We start from the raw sequence: 21,875 nt of genomic DNA, 5'->3' as shown, positions 1-21,875 counted from the left end.
GTTCTATTATGCATATGTAACAATTCCCATGCAGATAAAAATCTGTTGTGGAATATTAACCATAAAAAAAGGAAATTCCACAAGATAAAGTTTTGGGGACCGTCCCCGTATATTGTCCTGCGGACAAAATGAAGCAAAAAAGGCGCAAAATTGATCAAGAGTGCTTGTTTTAGTAACAGCTGACAAAATGGCGTTTATATAGAAAATGCATTATGGGGACAGGAAATGGTTGGCATGAAATGACGCTGAATTCAGGAGTTGGAAACGGCGTCATTGTGAAGGAACCGGACGTGATGCCATGGCGGCCATTTTGAAACCCGGAAATCGCGCCGATTGTTTTTCTTCGGGTTTCTTGTTGATAGAAGAGGTTCAGGTAAGTACCACGTGACAATCCTTAGTCTCGCGATATTTCACTCACCTTCGAGCTTTTTGAACTGCCTCCTAATCGCACGTGTGTGACACTGTTTAAATTGTACATCCGCATCCACATACGCGAGCGGCAGAACCGCAAAGAGACTAGCACGTAGTTCCCTACCTGGGGGTTGGCGAGCATAGTGAGCAGGGGGCAAAGCCCCCTAGTTAATAATATATTGAACAATTATTATAAAAGTAAAGTAGAATAAATCGGACACTATAGCCGCATGAATAAAAAAAAAAATCAAGTATTTGTTCAGGTAAAGTACCACTTCTGGTTGATGTTAATACCGATCTACAATTTGGGTGTAACAATCACAAGCTACATTTCATCCATCTGTCTCGTTGCGTTTTTGAGTTATTGTGTTCACACACAGACACAGAGAAACACACACAATTCCAGACTCAGGGAGGTCTAAAACGTCAAGATTCATCAAAATCTCGAGGTCAGATTTTTTCATGATTACTATTCATTCTTTATACTTTATATACAAGAAAGTAAAAATTGGTTCAGCGTGTTAGTTTTGTCCACATCCCCTTCTAGTATCTGAGCCCTGGATTGCTCCATCCATCCATCCATTTTCCAACCCGCTGTATCCTAACTACAGGGTCACGGGGGTCTGCTGGAGCCAATCCCAGCCAACACAGGGCACAAGGCAGGAACCAATCCCGGACAGGGTGCCAACCCACCACAGCCTGGATTTCTCGAGTCCTGTAATTATACCCAGTCCAATCTAGACATCCTTCATGTGATTCTGAGTGCTTGCTTGCTCTCTATTTTAGATTTGTAAAATTTCTTTCCTTTTCTCAGCTTTTTCTTTAGCACTTGATGTGTGTCCTTCCGAGCCTCTTTGTCTCCACATTTGAATGCTCACTTTTTATCATTCAGGAGACCTTTTTGCTCCTTGGTAATTCTGGGCTTTTTGTTTGTTGGAGGGGACCACCATGTTAGCACACAAGTCTGGGATGCAGTGACTGAGTCCCTCAATATTGTCCCCATGAATCTCACACATCATTTCCAAGTCTGTCATTTGGAAGCCGTTATTCAGAGTCATTTCAGCCTCTTGGCTCCACTTCCTCACTATTCTGGTTGTAACAGGTTGCCATCTAATAGAATTTGGTACGCTGTATTAATCCCTGAGAGGAAATTGTCTTTTTGCACGACCCTGGAGTGTGGGCAGTGCACAGGGTCAGCCATTGTGTACTGCTCAAAAAAATGAAAGGACCCCTTTTTAATGAGAGTATAGCATCAAGTCAATGACACTTGTGGGCTATCGAACTGCTCAGTGAAGTGGCGGAGGGGCTTGTTGATCAGTGTCAGCTACTTTGGTGCACTAGAGGGGCCACAATGAGACGACCCCTAAAACAGAAATGAATGGTTTCACAGGTGGAGGGAGGCCACTGACATTTCTCCCTCCTGATCTGTTTTGTCACTCGTTTTGCATTACGTTCAGTGTCACTACTGGTAGCATGAGGCCATACCTGAACCCTACAGAGCTGGCACAGGTAGTTCAACTTCTCCAGGATGGCAGGCACATCAATACGTGGCATTGCCATGGAGGAGATTCCAGGAGACAGGCAGTGACTCTAGGAGAGCTGGATAGGGCCCTTGGTAGAAGGTCCTTAACCAATCAGTAGGACCCACTGCTCCGTTACCTGGCAGTTAACCATACAAATAATCATGTATTTGATATAGCGCCTACTAGAGTTCAAGAACCCCCCTAGGCGCTTTACAACACAACAGTCATTCACCCATACATTCATACGCTGGTGATGATAAGCTACTATGTAGCCACAGCTGCCCTGGGGCACACTGACAGAAGTGAGGCTGCCGAACACTGGCGCCACCAATCCTTCCGACCACCACCAGGTTAAGTGTCTTGCCCAAGGACACAACAGCTGCATTCTCATGCCGGGAGCCAGGATCGAACCTGCGACCCTCCGATTGCTGGACCACCCGCTCTAACGACTGAGCTACTGCTGCCCTAGATTGTGATGCATGTAACACTCCGATCTTCACCTTGTCAAGTAAGTGAGCCAGCCACCGTGGTGCAGTATCACAGGCTGTGCCTCGGGAGCTGATGTCCGAGGTTCGATCCTCGTAAGGTGAAGCAAAGGTGTGTATACTTGATGAGATCCAGTTAGGGAGAAACACATGTTGTGTACTCTTGGCATTATTTGGCAGGTACTAATCACATATCTGTGATCTTCTCGCAGCTGAGAGGGCGTGGAGGATGTTTGCCGAATGGCCGACCAGCCACAAGTGTTACCTGGGGGGTAACCATCCAAATAATCAGATTGCGATTCAGACCTAAGAATGTGGATATGTATGTATGTATACACACACACACATACTGCTCAAAAAAAGGAAAGGAGCTCTTTGTTAATCCAAGAGTAGCATCAAGTCAATGACACTTGTGGGCTGTTGATCTGCTCAGTGAAGTAGCAGAGGGGCTTGTTGATCACTTTCAGCTGCTTTGGTGCACTAGAGGGGCCACAATAAGACGACCCCCAAAACAGGAATGAATGGTTTCACAGGTGGAGGGAGGCCACTGACATTTTTCCCTCCTTATCTGTTTTGTCACTCATTTTGCATTTGTCTCTGGTCAGTGTCACTACTGGTAGCATGAGGCCATACCTGAACCCTACAGAGCTGGCACAGGTAGTCCACCTTCTCCAGGATGGCAGGCACATCAATACTGGCATTGCCAGAAGGTCTGCTGTGTCTCCCAGCACAGTCTCAAGGGCATGGAGGAGATTCCAGGAGATAGGCAGTGACTCTAGGAGAGCTGGATAGGGCCCCTGGTAGAAGGTCCTTAACCCATCAGTAGGACCCACTGCTCCTTTTGGCGAGGAGGAACAGGATGAGCACTGGCAGAGCCTACAAAATGACGTCCAGCAGGCAGGCCACTGGTATGAATGTCTCTGAGCAAACAATCAAAAACGGACTTCATGAGGGTGGCCTGAGGGCCCGATGTCTTCTAGTGGGCACTATGGAGCTCAATTACCATTTGCCATAGAATATGAGAACTGGTGGGTCCCTGTGCTTTTCACAGAGGAGAGCAGGTTCACCCTGAGCACATGTGACAGACGTGAAAGGATCTGGAGAAGCCGTGGAGAACATTATGCTGCCTGTGACATCATTCAGAATGACCGGTTTGGTGGTCTGGTGGTCTGGGTGGAGGCATATCTATGGAGGGACACACAGACCTCTACAGGCTAGACAATGGCACCTTGACTTCCATTAGGTATCGGGATGAAATCCTTGGACTCATTGCCAGACCCTTTGCTGGTGCATTGGCTCCTGGGTTCCTCCTTGTGCATGACAATGCCCGGTCTCATGTGGCGAGAGGATGAAGGAATTGATACCATTGACTGCCCTCCACGCTCACTCACCTGACCTCAATCCAATAGACCACCTCTGGGTAGGACATTATGTTTCGGTCCATCTGACGCCTCAGACTGTCCAGGAGCTCAGTGATGCCTTGGTCCAGATCTAGGAGGAGATCTTTCAGGACACCATCCGCCATCTCATTAGGTCGTTGTCAGGCATGGGGGTTGGGGTGGTGGGGGGCTATACAAACTACTGAGTATGATTGGGAGTTGCTGCAATGAAATTTCATCAAAATGGACGAGCCTCGCTGCCAGCTGCATCATTTTTTCCCTTTGATTTTTGAGATTTCTTTGAATTCATTTGGTTGATCATTTCCATCAAACAATATGGCATCCTTTTGTTCCTGACACATCACCATATCAGTCCATAGCAGTAGAGATAGCCAGCAGGATTTTTTCCCATTGAGATCTGATGTGCTTTCAAAGTGTTCCTTTAATTTTTTTGAGCAGTTTAAAATGCCTTGAAACAATTTTCAGGTGAAGGGACTTGCTCAAGCAGGAGTGGGATCCTTCTGGCTGTAACGAGATTTGAACCGGCAACCTTTCTGGTACCATTGCAGATCCTTAACCTCAGAGCCACCACTCCACTATGGCTTAGAGATAACAAGCCTCTTGTACAGTAGGTCTGTTATGGCAAAAACATCTTATAGCACAAGAACAACTTTTCCCCACTGCAGTACTTGATATAAATATACTTGGTCGTTTTGATTTGTTAATTCACGTATAATCACTTATGGATGCTCATCATCATGGTTACTATTTTACGTATGTAACACCGAGTGCGCCAAGTCATCTTCCTAGTGCATTTAAACGTATATGGCCAATAAAGTTTGATTCTGATTTTGATGCCCGGACGGTTATTCAGGCGGTGGCTGCCAAGCGAGCGCAGTGATGTCACTTTTATCCAAACGCGACCAGACTGGCCAGATGAAAGCTCTTTTAAGAAGTTTGCTTGACGGCGGTTGCTAGGTGCGGTTGCTATGCGGCGTTGCTAGCGTGCATGAGCGAGAGAGCGCGCGCGTACAACGGTTGCTATGGGGCGTGTGCGCTTGTGAACGCAGGTCGCGCTGCCTGTCGGGACGCTGGCGGTGCGCTCCGGAAGGTTGCGTGTCCCGAGTGCCCCAGTCAGTGCGCTGTGCTCCGGAGAGGCTCAGTGTCTTGGCTATCGGTCGGTTGCGGTGGCGGTACCACCACCCCCTCGACGACTCTTCGAGGAGACTGCGTGTACTGCCCTCAGCACACCGGACAGGCCGCGTGTCTTGGGAATCTGCTTCAGTCGACTGGCCGGCCGGCCGGCTTGAAGAGCAAAACCGCCGTTCTGCTCACCGACCGACTGTCAAAAAAAAAAGAAAAAATTCGGAGGCTACGGACCAACGGGAATTCACGTCTACTGCCCTGACAGTTATTGAGTGCGACCCCTGATCGAGCGGCTGCTGTTGTTACAACCCCCCCAACCCAACTAGAGTCGAGGAGTGTGGTGTCGCGGCAATCGAGACGCCCGTCGCCTGGGTTTGCCTCTCACGTCTGAGGATTCCAGCTGGGAGTTGCATACAAGGAGGAGGAGAAGCGGCAGGTGTCCAGTAGCGGCCCATGAGTTCGGTGCGGGGCGGCGGAGGGGAGCCGCAGCTGCAGGAGCAGGAAGAGGAGGCCGAGGCCGAGCCGGGGGCAAGAGCACGCGCTGGAGGCACCGACTCCGGAGACAGCGCAATGGTGAGTGACGAGGCCTGCGGCCTGTGGGCCTCTTGATCGGAGCTAGGCCTTTACCGTGACATTTGCAGCAAGGCTGGCGGGGGCAAAAATAAGGTGAAGGGGGCGGAAGTACAGAGAAAAAAACGATAAAGTGCGACCCCGTAGCGCGAGGCCGGTGCCATACGGCAGCATACAGCCGAAGGTAGCGACGCCATGCTAAAGACCTTTGCCTTGAGGACGCTGCCAAAAAAGCTTCGGGTGAAGTGGAGCGCATAGCGGTAAATGTAGGCTTTATTGATCAGCATATGAATGTGTAAACAGTCTGGATTGAAAGGACGAGTAGCACCTCTGCGCTCGTGATCACAGCTTTTTTTTGAACATTTCGAGCTTATATAGCGCCTTTCGGAGCATCAAGACACGAACAGACACTGTCGCTGTTAGTCATCAGCTTGGCTAAATCATATATTGTACCAAAGAAACACGATTACGTTGATATTTTTGAGGAATTTCAGGAGCAGCATAAGTTTTGGTTGAAGTGGTTAGCTTGGTGAAATGTTACATGACCGAGTTGTCTCGACGATATTTTCAGTTTGTTTTTACTTATTGCACTGAATTTGTCGCCAATGTCTGAGCGCTTGCTGTGCTGCAGTATTTTTAGATTTATGAATGCCATTTGCAAAAGGAGACCACGAGGGGCAAGCAAATGAAGCGAATTTTAATTTCTATATCAAACATTTTACCACTGCGAATTATCACTACTCTTTTTAGGGGTTAAAGTAGTATATATGGGTTTCTATAGGATGCGTCAGCACAATGTTTAAAATAGCACTTGAAAACTCCAAATGTAAGTTACTCATTGATTTTTAAAAATGACTGCAGTTATTTTTTTCTAGTTCCCATGGGCTTACGCTTTATTACCTCGTGCAGTGTTTTTCTCGGCCCTTATTTGCCTAGACACCTGTAACGTTTAGATGATATCTCAATGGAATGAGAGGACTGCACTTAGGAGGCTTTACTCAGCCCTTGAGGCACGACATGGCTAAAAATACCACTGAAGTCATGAGGTTGTGGGGGGTCGAATAGCTGCGTTTCGCGCAGTATTAATTTGGAGTAAGTTTGTCTCCATTAATACATTTTAAGAGCCCAGCCTTGTAATATAACGGGGTTTCCTTTTTTCGCCCCGTATGACCCCGAACTGTGCAGCTGTGCAAGGCCTATAGCTGCTGCTGCTGTTCGGGTTAAAAGAGTCGTTTCTACTCCTTGTAACTGCGATTTACGCTCTTCCGAATCTCATTGGCCAGGGGAAGCGCTGCTTTGCAACCTATTCGAATTTTATTGGTTTAGGTTTAAAAGTATAGCCAATGAGAATGTTGAAAGTGGCCGAAGCGCTCCATGATGTTTTGTTCATGGGGGGGAGAAAGGTGTCTAAAACCGCAAGAGCCGTTTAGTAGCACGAGTTCAACATAAGCGAATGTGCGCTTGCGAAGTAACCTGTGGTTAACCCGACGAGGGAGACAACATTGAGAAAATCGCAATATCCGCTAATGAAAGTGCTGTGCGCTTTTTAGGTGTTTTTTTTAGTGTACTGTGCTGTTAACTACTAATAATAATCAGCAGATCCTCGAGAGTTCCTCCGAATCCAGCAGTTTTAGCAAAACTGACACATGACGGATTTTTATAAATGCAAGAATACGTTACTTGGAGTGCAATACTTTGCACGCCCTGGTCTTTTTTTGTCCTCGACGGTACCATAAAATGAATCAGTTCGTTTTAGAAAAAGTGACAAATTATACATTTAGGAATCCATTTGCACGTTCTGATCTGCTTTTGTCCTCGAGGTCTTTCAAAATCCAGCAGTTTGTTTTTGCAAAACTGACAAATGATAAATCGTTACAAAGGTTACGTTATTCGCAATCTATTAAATTGCACAGTCTGATCTTTTTTTTTTTTTTTCTCCTCGAGGGTCTTAGAAGTTTACAAAAGTTATTTTACAAAAACTTGACAAATGATACATTTCTATAAATTAGGAATCTGTTACTTTGCAATCTATTACATCTCACGCTTTGATCATTTTTGTCATTGTAGCCCAACAAGTACAAGCAGTTTGTTTTAGCAAAATTGACAAATGATAAATCTTTAAATGCAAGAATCTGTTACTTGGAATCAATTACTTTGCATGCTCTGATCTTTTTTTTTTGGTCTTAGTCCAGGGGTCTCCAACCTTTTTGTTCTCAGAGATCTACTTTTACAAAATGAAAATGGCCCGAGAGCTACTTATGTTTTCTAACATTTATTCTTATAGCTTATTTCAACCCAAACAAACTGAATAAGCTTGTTTTGCCTGGACATTTACAAAATGTTGGTGTCCACAACTCACATTTTACATTAAAACATCACAAAAAATTATTATATAGTTCACCTGCAAGTGCATTTTGTACGTCTGTATGCATTTTCTAGTGTATCTCACGCTACTGAATTAGAACATGAATGCTGTCAAAACCAAACAATGCCATTCCAAATCCACAGATATGACTTCTTCATTTGTCATTGTGTTACACGTCACTGTGTCACTTTATTCACAGGTCCACTTGCATGTGTGACGTGTTTTTCAGTTAGTCAGCTGACTGGCGCTGCATGGAGTCAACAAGAGAGGCAGGTGTACGGTGGAGTGGAGCCACTCTTATGGAGTCATTTACCATATTTACTCACGTTTAAGTTCTCGAGGCTTGATTTTATCATATAATTTCCAAGATTTTATAATGTCGGTCGTATAAGTTAAATGTGGAAAACTCACGCTATTGGTCCAAGAGATTGATATGCTAACGCCCACCTGAGAGAGTAACCACGGAGCACACTGTCTTTGTTTCTATGAATTGTGCCTACGTGACCACATGGTAATACCTGAACTATAACGAAGCGACGTTTGCACTTTTTGCATCTCACACCCTCATACACCTTTATCGTGTGAGCATCCCTTATCTACAATGGAGCGTTCGATCAGAAGAAAATATGAAGCTGGGTTTTAAATTAAATGTCGTTGAAGTGGCGAAAGAAATTGGTCACTGCGCTGCTGCAACAAAATTCCATGTGTCGGAGAAACTGATGTGAGATTGGAGGAAGCAAGAAAATTTAAGTGTTGTATTTTTGAATGGGCGTTTATGTTGGGGTCTGATTTTATGATCGATTTTTCGGGTATCAAGACCCGACTTACACGCGTGTATATACGGTAAATGTTTGTCTGTCAGTCTTGTTCTGAACTTTGACTTCATGACATTCATGTCAGACTCGCAGAGGTATGGAGACCCAAACAAAGCAGACATTTTCAGAGGTGCTTGGTGAAGATTCTTATAGTTAATGTGGCTCTACTAAGCTCCAGAAATGTTGAGAATGCTGTTGAGACTTTAACTGCACCTTATTTTGAAGGTTTACTAATATATATAAAATCTAATGTCTGTCTGTCCACTTTTTACGAGAGAACTACTTAACGAATTTAGATTGGGTTTTTTTCTATAATTTGCTTGAATATTCCGGTTGATTTTGAGACTCCTCGCATTTCACTATGTATCATAGTTCGCCTGCGGTGCCGATTTATTTGAGCAAATCCGAGAGAGACACAGTGGGCCGAGGGGCCGGGCCTTCCTCACTCACTCGCCGGCTTCAGGGCGTGTTCTTTAACTCCGCTTAGCTAGCGAACAACAGAGCAATTGAATTCGACTTTGTTTGATATTTAAAATAAAGTGTTACTTAGGTCTTGATGAGTCTGAGTCCGGATATTCTCTTAAGTGTATGCCACATTGAAAAGAGAGATTGCAATTCAGAGTGTGGATCGTGATATGATTTTTTTTTTTTTGGACAGATTGCCCTCCCCTAATTTGACTAGTGAAGTTATTATGTAGGATTCATTAACCCTTTGGTGAGCCACCAGTAGGTCACAAGCGACTTGTTGGAGACCCCTGTCCTAGAGGGTCTCGCAACATCCAATGGGTTGTTTTAGCAAATCTGGCAAATTATACACATTTCTATCAATACAAGAATCTGTTATTTGAATTCTATTACTTTATACACTCTTGATCTGTCTTTGTTGTAATTGTTAGATTCTGATAACATTTCTTTCTATAGCACATTTTTTGTTGAAAGTGCTTTACAAGTTGTTAAATGGTTACAAGCAAGGAAAAAAATAAAATTAGGTAAGCATAATAATAAATAAATAGTAACAAAACAACACACACGTACATAAAAGAGATGTATAATTAAGAGAAGCATTGTTATTAAATATTTAATTTTTTAAGTCTCTAAATGTGAGTCTGATGATAAGGTCAGGTGGCAAAGTGTACATAAGAAAGAAAAAAAAAATTGCAGTTAAACTGTTTTGACAAAATCTGCAGGAGTTCCAGGCCAAAAGACCACCGAGCTCGCAGTGGGTATTCTGCCTAACATAAATGTTCTTATGTGGTTCCTTATTGGTTTGCTGATGACTCGATTTTGTGTCAGAATATGTTCTTTCTGCTTAGGTTTGCATTAAGCTGCGAATGTTTAACGTGCACACGCTAGTAAATAATTTTGGCTTTTTGTGTTTGCTAACTAGAGCTGATCTGGTTGGCAGAGTGGTGGCGCAGAGACTAGGGATCTGCACTGGCAATCGGAAGTTTGCCGGTTCGAATCCCGTAAATGCCAAAAGGGACTCTGCTCTGTTGGGCCCTTGAGCAAGGCCCTTAACCTGCAATTACTGAGTGGTTTGAGTAGTGAGGAAAGCGCTCTAATAATGCAAAGAATGATTATCTGCCTTTCGATCAAGTGTGTGATATTACTGAACTGGGCACACTTCCATACACCCGTGTGAAAAGTAAGTATACCCCATGAAATGTTGAGATTTGATCTTCATTTAAACTCTATACACAAGTCCTGATGTTTCTTATCCTTGGTGAACCTTTACAAATTTACATGTTGTACTTCATTGTATCATTTAAATAATCATAAATGCAAATCAATCAATCAATCAACATTTATTTATATAGCACATATTCATACAAAAAAATGTAGCTCAAAGTGCTTTACAAAATGAATAGAAAAATAGAAGACACAATAAAAGATAAACATAAGTCAACATTAATTAACATAGAATAAGTGAGGTTCGATGGCCAGGGTGGACAGAAAAAACAAAAAAACTCCAAAGGCTGGAGAAAAAAATAAAATCTGTAGGGGTTCCAGACCAAGAGACCACCCAGTCCCCTCTGGGCAATCTACCTAACATAAGTCAAACAGTCCTCTTTGTATTTAGGGTTCTCATGGAAGGACCTGATGATGATGATCACGTAGACTTCTGGCTTTCAGTCCATCAATGTTGGAGCATCATGATGCTTTGAGTAGGTGGTGGTGGCGCAGGCCGCCACCACAAAGAAACCGGAAAAAGAAACAGAAGAGAGAGAAGGGGTCAGTACGGATTTTGGAGCCACTGTGAATAGTTATTATGAAGAATTGAACATACAGAGTATGTGGGGAAAAGTCCACCCTTCTGGTTATCACGCTCTCAAATTAGAATGAGGTGGCCAATGATTAGCACATTATTACAGTGGATCTGGTGTGTGTGTGTGCGCCAGTCCAATCTAAACTTCAGACAGACCTTGGAAGCTTCCAGAATGAGCCCCCAGTGGCCTTCACAAAGAATGTTCTAGGTGCCTATGCGTCTAGGGTGCAATTTTAAAAAAAAAAAAAAAAAGATCTCGAAACAGTTGGAAATCAGCCATTCCACCATCCAAAAGATTATCCACAAATGGAGAATGTTTCATTTTCAATTTTATTTAAAGAAAGTGATATAGTGTACAATCGAGCATTTACAAGGTGCAGAACCTCTACAACAAATAAGTTCATAATTAATGTAGGAAAAAATTAGAATTTATAATAAAATAGTGGGGAGGGGAACTAACATGTGGCCTGTACAGGGTGGTCCAGATCTAATTATGCAGATCCAGATCGTCTGGATGACTTTGATTTATGCGGGGACGATTCCAGTTCGGCCAGAAGACAATTCCTGTCGTCAGTTCGCACACTTCTCGATGGTGTGGGATTTTTCGGGTGATTTTCTTTGTAATAAATTTAAGTTATAGTGTAATGAAAACTGCATAATTAGATCTGGACCACCCTATACTATTCACTGTAACAGCAGCAATGTCATTACATGTGTCGGGTGATAGCAGCTACCCACTTGGATACTAACAGCAACAACAACATTTATTTGGATAGCACATTTTCATACAAAGCAATGTAGCTGAAAGTGCTTTACAAAATGAAGAATAGAAAAATAAAAGACACAGTAAGAAAAATAAGTCCACATTAATTAACATAGAATAAGAGTAAGGTCCGATGGCCAGGGAGGACAGAAAAAACAAAAAAAATTCTCCAGACGACTGGAGAAAAAAATAAAATCTGCAGGGATTCCAGACCATGAGACCACCCAGTCCTCTCTGGGCATTCTACCTCACATAAATGAAACAGTCCTCTTTGGATTTAGAGTTCTCAAAGAAGGACTTGATGATGATGATGGTCATGCAGGCTTCTGGGTTTTAGTCCATCAATGTAGGAACACCATGATGCTTTGATCAGGTGGACAAAGAAACCGGAAAAAGAAACATAGTAGAGGTTTAACGCCTTATGCCTTTACTGGACTCTGTGCTTCAATACTGTGCTGAGCACTCCAGACCATAAGGACTTTTGGAGGAGTGTGATGTGGACAGACAAGACAGAGGGAGTTTATCTGGCCACAGCACTCGAAGACATGTTTGGGGAAATCCATGCCCCATGTTTGACCACAAGAGCATGATACCAGCTGTAAAACCTGATGGTGGAAATGTTCTGGTTTGGGGCCGCTTTGCTGCTTCGAAGTCTGGGCAGCACACCATCATAGAATCCACTAGGAATTCTTCACAATACCAGAGAGCGTTTAAGGGTAATGTTGAGACCAACAATCGGAAGGCTGAAGCTCAACCAAAGGTTGAACCTTGCAAAATGACAATGAGCCTAGACATACCAGCAAATTCCTCAAAGAGCTGGTAACTACCAATACAGTGCTTGCTCAGACAGGATGAGCATGACTGGTACTAGAAGATGAGCAGTCACCAATGTCATGATGTTGGCAGCGAGTTTCGGTTGTTTAAATCAGGGCTGTGGAGTCGGCAGATAAATCATTCGACTCCGATTCTGACTCCTTAGTTTCCGGTACTTCTGACTCCGACTCCTCTGTATTTAACATGCTAAGGTGTTTTCCATGTTGATTGAAGGAAGGCAACATACACGTAATTTAACCAGAGAACTACTGGCTAGGAAGCCAACTTTCTACCATATTGGCCAGTTTAAACAAAAGACAAGAACCTCTGAAGACACATCAGGCCATAGCACACACCTCCACCTACATCATTACACTTGTTTACACTCAAATGAACTTGTTAAGCACATTGTATCTAAAATAAAATGAAAACCCTTTTTGTAATGTACCACAATCCAGATTACAAATATGTGAATGTCAGATTGTGTAATCGCTCAGCTGAACTTCACACTAGTAGTAACACAACTGTGCACTGGGCTTAGTTCTTACATCAGAGAAGTACTTAATTATGACTATTGTTTGTTAAATAGGACATTTGAACTTGCGGGATTTTCTTTATTCCAGTCAGAGTCGGTACATATTTTCCTCCAGGTACCCAAAATTGTCACCGACTCCACAGTCCCGGTTTAAATTGACATGGTTCGGCAGCAATAGTGGCTTAAAGGAAAGAAATGGAAGTTTCAGGAATTGCCAAGTCAAAGCCCAGATCTGAATGCAATCAAGAAATCCCTGGGGGGTTCTTGTGGCTTTGAAATTAGCTGTGCATGTAAGACCTCCCTCAAACCACACACAGCTGAAAGAAGTCCGCATGGAGGAGTGGAAAAAACATTCTGCCAGGGGATGTCGGAGAGTGCAAGACAGTTAAGAGAAATTACCAACTTGAGGGGTCGGTACCAGGGTGTATCCTGATGTCCGGGCAGAATTGCCCACCATGGCCTTGTCCATTTTAGCCCCCTAATCATCCCTCGTCTCCAACTGGGTATCATTCAGTCCTTTAACACATATCGGCTAATGTGCAGTGAGTATACTGGTGCAGAAATGGCTGCTGTAACATCATCCGGGTGGCTGCTGCACGTCGTTGGTAGTTGAAGTGGCTCCACCCTCTCTGTGTAAAACACTTTGTGTAGTGATTCAAGTGCTATGTAAATGTAAAGAATTATTTAGGAAATAACCCGGGAGGGGGCGGGAAGAGGGAGGATTCCCTTTTCTACAAATGTAAATGGCATATCTGGTCTTTTAAAATTGATATAAATTATCCTTTGATCAAAAATGTACCCCCCCCTTTCCCCATTTACATCAGGTACTATTTAAATGGAAGATCAAATCTTCATATGTTCACATATGTTAAATAAAACATTTCATTGCACGCCCTTACTTTTTTCCAAATATGAAATTTGCATTTATGTTTGTTTAAATTTTACAATGAAGTACAAAATGTAAATGCAATTGTGGCAAATTTATTATGACTTTTATCTGGATGGAGTGGTGGCTCTGAGGCTTAGGATCTGCACAGGCAGTCGGAAGGTTGCCGTTTCAAATCTCATAAAATGCCAAAAGGGTCTCTGCTCTGTTGGGCAAGGCCCTTAACCTGCAATGGCTCCGTCCTGAGTATGACGTTAATCTGCATCCATCCCTGCATGTAGGCCCTCCAACCTGCAGGGAAAAACTTGGGGGTTGGTGGCAGAATTGGCACTCCAGCCACCATAAAAAAAAAAACCCTCACACTGTTCCACTACATCTGAACTGGTGTGGTGCTGAGATATCACCCGTTGCATGGCTGCACTCGGGTCCTAATCTGGATCCTGAGTTGGTTTGTCGTGTGGTGGGTGCGGCAATGCGCTGTGTCAGTGCCCTGCTCCTAACCTCTCTCTCTTCTCTATAGACACTGTTAGAATGATTTTCATGCTAAAGGAAAAAATATTTCATGGGTATGGACCTATTTTTGACCTGACTCTCTACATTTTTATTTATTTATTTATTTTTTTTTTACAATTGGATCACAAACTGGTTAGTCGACTTACTAATGGTAACACCATGAGGCAAAGGGCAGCCTTGTGGCTTAAAGCTGAAAGACATTGCTTGTACGCCGCACTGATTCAACACCACCCATCACTAAATGTAAGTGGCCTTATTAATAATATTACAGTTACACAAAATAATTCTATTAATTGCACGTTGGCTGAAAACTGAAACCTGCAGCCCCCCAAACCCCACCAAGGCAGTGTGTGCTTAATGCTTATTTAGACCTTTGGCAGTCTCTGTACTAAGGCTGTTAATGATTAACCATTGTGCAGTTACCTTTCATTAAGAGTTTAATCCTATTGATTGTAGGACTTCATGTTGTGCTCGGTAATTTTGAATTGCATTCCTGGATTGCGACGCCTGATACAGACCTACTTTGAGACATGCTGTCAATTTAAATAGAAACTTGAGTATTTAAGTTGCACATCAGATTGTTGTACATCCAGAAGCAGCGGATGACTTCAGCAAAAATGAAGCATTCTAAATGTAGCTCAGGTTGGGCGAGCATTTCAAGCCTAATGCTGGTGAAGAGTTTGGCAAGTCGTGTGATACTTTTCTGAAGTAGCACACTAGTTGTGAGGGTGGATTGCATCAACCTACCATATCGACAGCTGTAGCGAGTAAAGTGTTCTGATGGGCAGTCAGAGGAAACCTTGTGGAGTGTTTGTACAATGATGGAACAAGATGGCGTGTGACGTACCTTCTAGCCCAGTGTTTCTCAACCTCAGCCCTGGGTATCCACTGTGGCTTCAGGTTTTTGTTCCAAGCAGATTCCTAATGAGTGACAACACCTGATATCACTGATCTCATTTAATTAGCTGGTATTATTTTTCTTTTATTCTACATTCAGAAAAGCACAGCTGTATGATTTTTACATTTAAAAACCAGTTAGAAATATTTCTGCTTTTGCTATTGATTTGAATGCTGAACTCTCTTTGGTCGATTTCATTATGTTTTGCCCTTTCTTTGTGCAGTTTTCCCCCTTCGTTGTGTCTTATTAATGACAATTTAAAATGAGCAGAGAAGACACGCTGGCAAACAACACTGATTAATCAAAGGCTGCAACTACTTTAGAGTCAGACCCGCTAATTAGTAAATAATGGATTCATTAAACATTTAGAACATCTAGAAAAGTAGAATGAAAATCAAGATGAAAATACTGTTAAAATGAAAAAAATACATTATTCCCATATAACTGCTTGGTACTTTTTTTAATATACAGTAGAACCTCCGGTTTGCGAGTAACTTGGTTTACGAGTGTTTTGCAAGACGGGCTAAATTTTTTAATAAATTTTGACTTGATAAACGAGTGATGTCTTGCAATACGAGTAGTATGGATACACTTTGTCTGCAGAGCGTCATGTGATCACAACTGAGCTGATGGGCGTCTCTCTCTCTCTCTCCTTATCTCGCTCGCGCACGTCTCTCCCTTCTCTTGAGGGCAATCGTCTCCTATTCTCCGTCTGCATGTCCGCGATCTTTTTGGGTACGCTTATACGCCGAACTGCTACAGCGCTGGGAGGCGGATCTTGCTTTGGGACGCTGTTCCGCGTGTCGTCCCGTTGGGTGGAATCCCATAAGAGTTTAGAAACTCACTCACACCAGCCATGATTCTTTTTTTAAAGGTAAAGTGCAGGTTAATTTGTTTTTAAAAAGTATTTTTACTTTATATTTTGTATTAATCCTTTTTATAGGAATAGTTTTGGGTTGTGGAACGAATCATCTGAGTTTCCATTATTTCTTATGGGGAAATTCACTTTGATATACAAGTGCTTTGGACTGCGAAGCACGTTTCCGGAACAAGGTTCCACTGTGTGTGTGTGTGTATGTGTATATATATATATATATATATATATATATATATATATATATATATATATATATATATATATATATATATATATTTATTTTGTCGCGGATGCCAGGGGCGACGACCTGGCCGGGACGCCTTGGAGGACCAGAACTGGGCGTGTGCCCATCTGGGATCACTTGGGGACAATGGGTTCAGGGCATGGAAGCCCCATCCTGTAGGGGCCCGTGGTCACCGCCAGGAGGCGCCCCAATGCCTTGGGGACTTGTGACCTCAGCACTTCCGCCATACCAGGAAGTGGTGGGCGGAAGATATAGGACGACACCCGGAGAGCTGCCGGGAGAACAGCCGGCACTTCCGCCACGCTGGGGCGTGGCCAAGAGGGGAATGCCGGGAACCACCTGGAGCTCTTCCGGGAGTATATAAAAGGGGCCGTCTCCCTTCATTCAAGGCTGGAGTCGGGTGGAAGCAGGACAAGGCAGAAGAGAGTGTGGAGGCGGCCCAAAGGAGAAGGCATTGTTGTTCGGCCAGGACTGTGGATTGGGGTTTTGTTATGCACTTTATACTGAGTCTGAGTGACTTTAAATTGTAAATATTGTATATAATAAACGTGTGGTGGTGACAAACATGTCCGCCTGTCTGTGTCCGGGTCAAGTCCACTATATATATATATTTTTTTTTTTTTCTAACCCGCTGAATCTGAACACAGGGTCACGGGGGGTCTGCTGGAGCCAATCCCAGGCAACACTGGGCACAAGGCAGGAACCAATCCTGGGCAGGGTGCCAACCCACCGCAGGCTTTTTTTAAACCAATAAAAATATTTTTTATATATACAGTATGTTAAATATTTTACTAATTGAAATGGCATAAAAGAAAATAAAGTGCATGTTACGATTACAAGGCACAGTTCTGATAAAATATTTGTAAGATCTTTATCAAGAAGATTCAAGGCTAACATGTTTAACAAGTTTACATATAAAATAGACAAATTTGTCTCTTAGTAATCAGTAGGCTTTTTAGATTAATCTTTATCTTCGTTAAACCCAAGATCACTCACCACCCACACCTGGACAAGGGCATTGTTTTATCTCGGTAACAAAATAAAAATGTCTGAACTCCTTAAAGCAGCTGCTCTTTTAATGCCTGCCAAGCATGGCACCTTCCATTCTTTCACTCCAAGGCCAGCTGGACGACATCTCCATCTGTTATTCCTCACTGTGCACAGGATGACTCTTCAGATTCCTCTTTTCTCAGTTTATTCCTCCACTATCTTTAATATTTAAGCAAATATTCCAATCTGCACTCTCTCCTCTGGCCCAACTTAACAACATCAACAACAATACATTTCTTGTAAAGCGCAAAATCGCTCAAGGAATGCATCAATGGGCTTTAACAGGCCCTGTTATTTTGTCCTTACTGGTCTGTTTACAGGAGGTTCTACTAGCCAACTACACACCTACTTCCTCAAGTACGGTAATACATTGTGTAAAGGAGCACTCAGCTTAACTACCATAAATTTTAGAAAAGCAGATTCTAAAAAAATAAAAATCAACTCTTAAAAGGTCAGTCAGTTCACCCTTCACTGATCGAGTCATTTGGAAATGTGAAATGTGGCTGATCGATTAGTGCATCACTATCTTGTTTTCTGGCACTGGCCACCATAGACCGTTATAAACGTCATCTCAGTTTTCCTTGAAAACACGAGATTGCAAATTTTATTTGGTCATCACTACAAACCACAAGGGGTAAGCAACATATTAAAGTTAAACTTTTTTGGATGGAGTATTCATTGAACTCTTCCTCTGTTTTCTTATTTTACCTTTTCTGTTTATCATAATATCATAACAGCATTTAACAATGAGCAGTGCAAACGATACTGAAAGGTGAAGCTCCTAAATCAACATAATCTGTTCTTTCATGCTGTGGCTGCCAGTTCGCCATCTCTTGTGGCTCGAGCTATTCGTATGGCAGCTGTCAGGACTGCATGGCAAGCTGGCAGCCAGGCTGTATTTGTGTGGCACGGCACCAGCGGTCAGTGTTTGTAGCTCTTGTCATTTTAAGTGCCAGTCCTCCCAGGTGAACGTTGTTGTAGGCATGTCAGTTACACAAACGTGTTCAGCACCACGCTCAGCTGGTGCTAGTACCTCGCTTTCATTTTCAAAATCCGATTCTGTCAAACCAAAGTCCAATTTAGCAGTAATATGGAAGATGTCATCCATGGAGGATTTTACTTTGTGCATTCGCATCAATCTCTCGCCAGATGTCTCTGCCATTATTGCCACTGTTTGCTCTTCACTACTCACATGAGTGCAGGGAATCTCGTTCAAACCACTGATGCTAACTTTCCTTCAACCAAAGAAAGTCAGAAAATAATGTAATGGTGGGTTTTGTCATCGTTTCCAGTTGATTACCGCCACCACCCTCTCCTGTTGACAAAGGTAGACATTCACCCTGAGAGAGTTAAAAAACCGTCACACCTGCAAAAGCAGAATGGAAATCATGATGTTGAAAATCTTAAAATTCAAATAAGAAAAAACACACACACAGAGTTCTCCCAATGCAACATACTCTAATGGTTACCAAACTTGGTTTTGTCATTTCTACGTTGATCCCAAAATACAGAAACTGTTGAAATAACAGTTTTCAGGATAAGGCTAGTCTAATTAAAAAAGAGAAGTTTAGTTGGAACAAAAACCTATAGCTACATGTGGTCCCTAGGGCTGCGTTGCCCACTGCCCCTAAAGAACTGTCTTTTAAGGACCTGCTGGGAGATGCCACTTGCACTTCACATTTTATTTAATTAATGGTCTCCAGGTTTTCATACAGTGTGCTCGGTTTTGTCTTGCTTAATGTTAGGGGGCGATATCCCTTTGTTTCCATTCACCCCTATTCTTTGTATAAGTATAATATTTTTATCGGCATTAAAAGTGTTTATCCCCCTTTCTGTTTGGGAAGGTGGTATGCTGTGGAGTAAACTCTGTATATATTTTCTGGTAATAATGTCATTAATCTGGGTGATGAGCCTTTTTTCCCCACTTAAGTTAATGTGTAGTTTAACAGCAGAAAAGAGTAGAATCATGCATTTTCTTGTACCAAAACAGCAAATGTAATTGTCTTCTCTGTTTGGCTCATTATCATGAATGCCCACCAATTTAGCTTATTTTACTAAACGATCAGGGTTAGGATTCTACAGGTCCTGCATAAGTACCACAATCCTTCACCCTACAGAACCGCCGACCATCCTGTGACTGCTATTGTTACAGTAAATCTCGCGCTAGTTTCAGTGAGATACCATCAAACTTTACTTCTTTACGTCTAAGCTATGAACATATCAAACACTTGAGGTTGAAACAGGAAAAAACACACAACCTAAACAATTGAGATTGAAGTCCATACAACAAGCTTTGCCTCTGATAGTTCGTTTGGCTTAAGTGCAAGATGTTGGGCTTTCTTTCTCCATTTAGGCTATTTAGAGTACTTTTGCAGGTGTTTAGTCTGACAGAGATGCCGAAGTGTCCCTGTTGATGTCTCTGAAAACCCTTCCACATCCTGTCCTTTATAGAGTGCCTTGGTAGCTGATCATGTAAGATTTAGCAAGAAATCTGACAGCTGATCATTTCCAGTAGTCTTCTCACTTGTCGGTGAAACTGCTTTTAGATAAATGCAATAGCACGTTGACTGCAAGGTCCCAAGCTCTTAATTCATATCTTCTTGCAAACACACGCACTCCGATTAGTTTATCTGAGCTCAAATTTATCTAATAATTTTATATATTTTTTTTTGTATTTGCTTTCATATTTGCATATTTCCCAATATCCTTCTAGCCTATTTGCATGTATCCCAATATCCTCTTTCTGAAGAAAACATTTTGTCATTCCTATGAGTCATCATCATATGCTCGCTGACCCATCCCTCTGTCTTAAAAGGCACTTGTCTGCAAAACTCTTGTTTTAAGTACACAGTCAAAAATAAAGTGATCTTTCCCAAATAAGCTCCACAATGCAGGCTTATTTACACTGCTCACTTAAAAGCTGTATTTTATCTAAATATATTCACACAACCTAAATGTCTCATTTAGCAAACTGTTAACAGCAGTTTTGTCATCTTGATGCACTTGTTCATGCAGATTCACTCTGCGCGTGATCAGACCGCTGTCGACAGAGTATACAGCACAACTCTTAGATCTGGCTTTGGTCTTGTCACGTCTGGCCAACTGCAGCAGTTTACTGGTAATGGTGAAGTATTTGAATGTGCTACCAAGCCACTGCAGATGATTCAGCACCGATCAGATGGACACACGTCTCTCCTCATCTCGGGTCACTCCTTTGGCTCCCTGTAATCAGGGCTGCGGAGTCAGTACCCAAAACTTTCGACACTTAATAATAATAATAATAATAATACATTTTATTTGAAAGCGCCTTTCAGAACACTCAAGGACACTGTACACAGTAAAAAATAATAAAAGTAAGAAAATAAAAAGCAGACAAAAGAGCAGGTAATTTACAAGATCATAAAACATAAAACAGTTCCAAGATAGGAAAATGGAGAAAGTTATGTGGGATAAGCTATTTTTAGTTTTAGTCTAGACTTAAAGAGAGAGAAAGAGGTGATGTTTCTTATTTCAGGAGGTAGGGAATTCCAAAGTCGAGGAGCAGAGCAACTGAAAGCCCTGCTCCCCATAGTGGCAAGACGGGGGACAGGGACAGAGAGAGAAAGAGAAGAGGATCTGAGACACCGAGATGGGATGATGATCTGTACCAAATCAGAGAGATATGGAGGAGAGAGATGATGAATAGCCTTAAATGTATACAGAAGTATTTTAAAATTAATGCGATATTTGACCGGAAGCCAATGGAGCTGCTGGAGAACAGGGGTGATGTGGTGAATAGAAGGGGTCCTGGTGATAATACGGGCAGCAGAGTTCTGAACACGTTGAAGCTTATGAATTGATTTTTGAGAAAGACCAAAAAGAAGTGAATTACAATAGTCAAGCCGAGAAGTAACAAGGCTGTGAACAAGAATGGCAGTGGCCTGTGGAGTAAGAAAGGAACGGAGACGATTGATGTTACGCAACTGGAAATAAGCAGACCGAGTGACATTATTGATGTGTGAACACTTGACTCATAACTCCTCAATTTATGGTACCTCTGTTTGTTAATAGTCTAATATGTACTGCTTGGTAAAATGAAGGGAATGCTTAATCCTCCAAGTCTAACACCAAGTCAGTGAAGCTTCAGGGATCTCATTCTGTCCAGTTAGGAAGCATTAAGAGATTTTGAATCAGCTTCACCTGCTTTGGTGCAAATGAAAGTGACAACAGGTGCTCTGGGGAGGCAACAACAAGACAACCACTAGAAAGGAAATGGTGGCCACATACAATTGCTCTCTTATTATCCAACCTGACTGATGCTTCTCTAGTTCTGTGTTTGCTGGTATCCTTGTCACTA

General features: G+C 42.6%; 1 protein-coding gene across 2 annotated transcripts in view; it reads left to right on the top strand.

The window, feature by feature from the left end:
- Positions 1-4,878: 4,878 nt before the first annotated feature.
- larp4ab (La ribonucleoprotein 4Ab) overlaps positions 4,879-21,875 on the top strand; it is a 120,357-nt gene continuing 103,360 nt past the window's right edge. The window contains exon 1 of one of the 2 annotated variants that reach the window (XM_039746729.1): positions 4,879-5,517. In XM_039746729.1, the coding sequence (XP_039602663.1) occupies positions 5,398-5,517 (120 nt within the window). In that variant the 5' untranslated portion in view covers positions 4,879-5,397. The remainder of the gene's footprint in view (positions 5,518-21,875) is intronic. The other variant, XM_039746732.1, reaches the window with a different exon arrangement.

The sequence above is a fragment of the Polypterus senegalus genome, chromosome 3 (assembly GCF_016835505.1).
Source record: "Polypterus senegalus isolate Bchr_013 chromosome 3, ASM1683550v1, whole genome shotgun sequence".
NCBI classification, from domain to species: Eukaryota; Metazoa; Chordata; class Cladistia; order Polypteriformes; family Polypteridae; genus Polypterus; species Polypterus senegalus.
This window is presented reverse-complemented; position numbering and strand designations above follow the sequence as displayed.